The 4,193-nt window shown below is 44.8% G+C and overlaps 1 protein-coding gene across 1 annotated transcript; it reads right to left on the minus strand.

Annotated features, from left to right (window-relative positions):
• Window positions 1–921: 921 nt before the first annotated feature.
• hes1.L (hes family bHLH transcription factor 1 L homeolog) lies at window positions 922–3,154 on the minus strand. Its single transcript, NM_001087927.1, has 4 exons — window positions 2,874–3,154; window positions 2,686–2,781; window positions 2,183–2,270; window positions 922–1,710 (listed from the first exon to the last, which is right to left on the minus strand). The coding sequence occupies exons 1-4, from the start codon at window positions 2,979–2,981 to the stop codon at window positions 1,199–1,201; spliced, it is 804 nt and encodes a 267-aa protein (NP_001081396.1). The 5' UTR covers window positions 2,982–3,154; the 3' UTR covers window positions 922–1,198.
• Between the last annotated feature and the right edge of the window lie 1,039 nt (window positions 3,155–4,193).

Raw genomic sequence — 4,193 nt, forward strand, 5'->3', positions numbered from 1 at the left:
GAAGTATACAAACTAGCATGTGTGGATGTGTGATGTTGCCAAGCACATTCATGATAAAGCCTAATAAAGTGTAGAGCTGCCAATGAAGGCTGGTATGCCAGACATAGGGTGCTGTATGTTACATGGAATAGACAAAAAGCACAGCTCGCCAGAGACTGCCAGTTTGATATGTCTGGTCTCGTTTCTTTCCCTGATGGTATTTATTTCTTTAGCACCTGGATACAGTCAGACACCTGGCTTAAGCCGACAGAATCCAACACGTCTTTATGGTGGGATTTCAAAAAGAAATTCCCAGAGGATGCCAAGACTATTTGTAGCTGTACCTTTAGCTGGGGCTTGTTGGGAGTTTGTAGCTGAAATGCAACCCAAGAAACATTCTGATGTGTAGAATAGGAATTTTCTTGAGTTTCACAATCTGAGTTGATTAAAATGAATAGGCATTGAAAATTTTATTGTAAATCCTTTGATAATACATTTATACACAGTGGTATATTAGAAAATCTGGCTATTTTGTATGCACTGAATTCCTAAAAGAACAAGTCATTAGTTAAATGGAGAAGGGCATATTACTAGAGTTTGAAATCACTTGAATAATGTACCACTGATCTAAAATAGTGCATTATATTCATAGAGCATATCAAAAGATTTCCGTGGTCCCAAGCCCGCATTAGAAGTTTTTCAAATGACATCAATCAGTACTATATGGCCCCAATTGTTTGGTTGGGTGACTATTATGACAATGTTTTAACAGAGCTGTAACCCCTATAATAACATGGGTGTGGTCTGTAATATAAAGAGGAGTTTGGATCCAAGATGCCTGAGCTATATAAAAAATATGTTCATTTGAATGCAATAACCCCTGCATTGACAATTAAATAGAAAAGGGCAAAATCCACAAATGACAAATTCAGCGTTTAGGAATAAGAGAAAATACAATGTGCATTTTTATTACATACAAGTAAAACTTCCACAAAATAGGAAGAACAACTTAAGAGCATTCCATGTCTTTGGCATCAAAATAATAGTATTATTTTGTGTACAAAACGAAATCTGATTAATCTTATAATACAAGGATACAATTCAATATGAACATTTCCTATATATACAGATATAGTGCATCAGAATTCTCACTACCGCATGAGGGGGTTACTATTTGTAACTAAGTTCCAGCTAACACAAGTCCCACAGTCATTTCCCTTTACCAGGGCCTCCAAACAGAATCAATTGTGACTGATGGCATTACTGAAGGAGACACTGAAGGTGGCAATGCGGTGCCCACATTGGAGTTGGTGTAGACAGGAATGACAGATCCGTTGTGAGGGAAAGCTGGGTTTGTGATCAGGAAGGCAAACTGTCCATCTGGGGCTGGCACAAGCTGGAAGCCTCCATACACTTTGGCAGCTTCGACTGGTGGACCACCCATCTTGCACGCAATGGGAGCTGGGCTGCTCTGTGGAGCTGCTCCTGGGAGCTGGACCATGGGCTGTCCGTAGGCAGGGTGGGGTGCGGCTGCAGAAGGCATCTGGGGCTGGGTAGGGTAGTTCATGCCATTGATCTGGTTCATGCAGTTGGCAAGATGCCCCAGGAGTCGGGTCCGGACATCTGTGTTGACCCCTTCACAGGTAGACAGGAATCGGGTTACTTCATTCATGCACTCGCTGAATCCAGCTCTGTACTTGCCCAGTACTGAAGGGTCTGTACTCAGTGCAGCTAAAGGGAGAACAGAAGATAACAGAACATTATTATACTGCCTCATAGCAACACTTCATCAAAGCAGACAGAAAAGATCTGTGTTTTAACTCTGTGATCCAATGAATGTATAAAAGGGACAGTTGCTATGTATGCATATTATTTCCAACACAAATGGAACATACTATGTAGGTTATCTGGGGGGAATGACTGGGTATAAGGAGTTAGTTAGTGCTCAGCACCCAGGATTGCAACATGTGCTAACTCCCTGCTGGTCTGATCCTCTCACCTCCCACCCCTCCCACTCCCCAGCGCAGTAACACGAGCTTCAGACTGGAACTATAAATAAGCCGGGAGCGTGGGAAAGCCGGAGAGAGCCAGCCCAGTAGAATGTAGCTGAATGCCATCCAAACCGCAGGCGGAAGTCTGGAACAGATCAACCAGAGAAGGAGCGAAGGGGAGGAGGGGGGTTATTAGTACACATCGCACTTACCGCTCATCTGCACCCGCTGCAGGTTCCTCAGGTGTTTCACTGTCATCTCCAATATATCTGCCTTCTCCAGCTTGGAGTGCCGGGAGCTCTGCAGGGGCAAAGAACAATGGGGTTAATAGGGGGAACCCCACACAGACACTTACATAATGTAAAAGCCGGCAAAGCACAGGAGCAGGCTTGCTGCCACCACTCACAAGGGACACACACTACATTTATCACTTTAAGGAATGAAAAGTGTTGACAGAACTCGGTCCCCCCCTTCCCCGGGAGTTGGTGGGTTCCGGAATTCAGCAGCTACTGACAACTGAACGTGGGACTACGGGGCAGGTGATAGTCTGATCCCATGGAGATCACAGAGGCCAGTGATAGGACAGATACACAAGCCAGACTGGGGACAATATATGGATATGTAGGGGTGGTCGCACAAACATAGGGGTAGTTGGAAATATGTCGTTGGATGAGGCAGGTGATAGTTCCAATGGTACAGGCAGCGCACAACTTACATCTTTCTTGAGCGCATCCAGGATGAGGGTTTTGAGCTGCCCGAGGCTCTCGTTGATCCTGGCTCTCCTTCTCTTCTCCATGATGGGCTTGGAGGACTGCAAGAAAGAAGCAGACAGTGAGCGCTCATATTGTGGGGGACGCGCAGCATCAATGAGTCCCACATACTGAATCTACACGCGGCTTTTACCTTTCTGTGCTCGGAGGCAGTTTTGGGTTTATCCGGGGTATTGCTCACACTGGCCGGGGTGGCAGCCACTGGGGATGAAGAGTTCTTCTCCATCACATCAGCCGGCATCTTCTGCACTCAAAGCGCAATAGGTCCACAAACAGAACAACAATGTATTAAAAGGCCGGGTTATATGTATGAGTGTGTGCAAGAATGCAATCGGCAATCCAATAGTAGAATGAAAGAAGAGTGTCCGCTGGGTAGAGAGTGTGCTAATGTCCCGCACCAACCGCTTGGCCGCTTGCCCTGACTGATACTGAGCTGCCCTCGGCCTGGCTCCCTCTTTATATAGCGCTAACCGCACGCGAGCGGCTCGTGTGAAACTTCCCAAACTTTCTTTCCCACAGTAACTTTCAGCCAATAGGAGACAGGCACACGCGTGGGTTGCGCCAGGCCATTGGCTACAGGGCGTGAGCAAGGTAAGCCAATGAGAGACCCTAAAGAACAAGGGAGGCGTTCCTTCCACAACTCGCTGTCAATCAAACGAAACGACCTATTAACCCTTTGATGGGAAAGAGCGGGTTGCAGATCAAATCGGCGGCTTTAGGTTTATGCCCTATAATGAAGGGCTACAGTATTGCCGGTGATGGCAAGGTTACTTTTAAAGATGCACACGAGAGATTATAAATAGTAGTATTTGTCCGGTTTATTTTGTACTTAAAGGAAAACTATACCCCCAAAATGAATACTTAAGCAACAGATCGTTTATATCAAATTGAATGACATATTAAAGAATCTTACCAAACGGGAATATATATTTACATAAATATTGCCCTTTTACATCTCTTGCCTTGAACCACCATTTCGTGACTCTATCTGTGCTGCCTCAGAGATCACCTGACCAGAAATACTACAGCTCTAACTGTAACAGGAAGAAGTGAGGAAGCAAAAGGCAGAACTCTGTCTGTTAATTGGCTCATGTGACCTTACATGTGGTTTGTATGTGTGCACAGTGAATCCTACGATCTCAGGGGGCGGCCCTTATTTTTTAAAATGGCAATTTTCTATTTATGATTACCCAATGGCACATACTACTAAAAAAGTATATTATTATGATAATGGTTCATTTACATGAAACAGGGTTTTACACATGAGCTGTTTTACTCAGTATCTTTTAATAGAGACCTACATTGTTTGGGGGGTATAGTTTTCCTTTAATTGGAAGCAATCATCAAATCCCATTTCTCAGGAAAATGCAGTGCAGGGTTGCCAGGTCTAACCAGCCAAAGTCAGCTGGAAAACCAGCCCAAAACTAGCCACGAGGCACTTGAAAAGTAGCCC

This window comes from Xenopus laevis, chromosome 5L (genome assembly GCF_017654675.1).
Source record: "Xenopus laevis strain J_2021 chromosome 5L, Xenopus_laevis_v10.1, whole genome shotgun sequence".
NCBI lineage: Eukaryota > Metazoa > Chordata > Amphibia > Anura > Pipidae > Xenopus > Xenopus laevis.

Coding starts and splice junctions, on each gene's coding strand:
- hes1.L (NM_001087927.1), bottom strand. CDS start 2,981: ATGCCGGCTGATGTGATGGAGAAGAACTCTTCATCCCCAGTGGCTGCC. Junction 2,271..2,685: donor TGGATGCGCTCAAGAAAGAT/GTAAGTTGTGCG, acceptor TTGCCCCTGCAG/AGCTCCCGGCACTCCAAGCT. Junction 1,711..2,182: donor GCAGCGGGTGCAGATGAGCG/GTAAGTGCGATG, acceptor TTCTCCCTTTAG/CTGCACTGAGTACAGACCCT.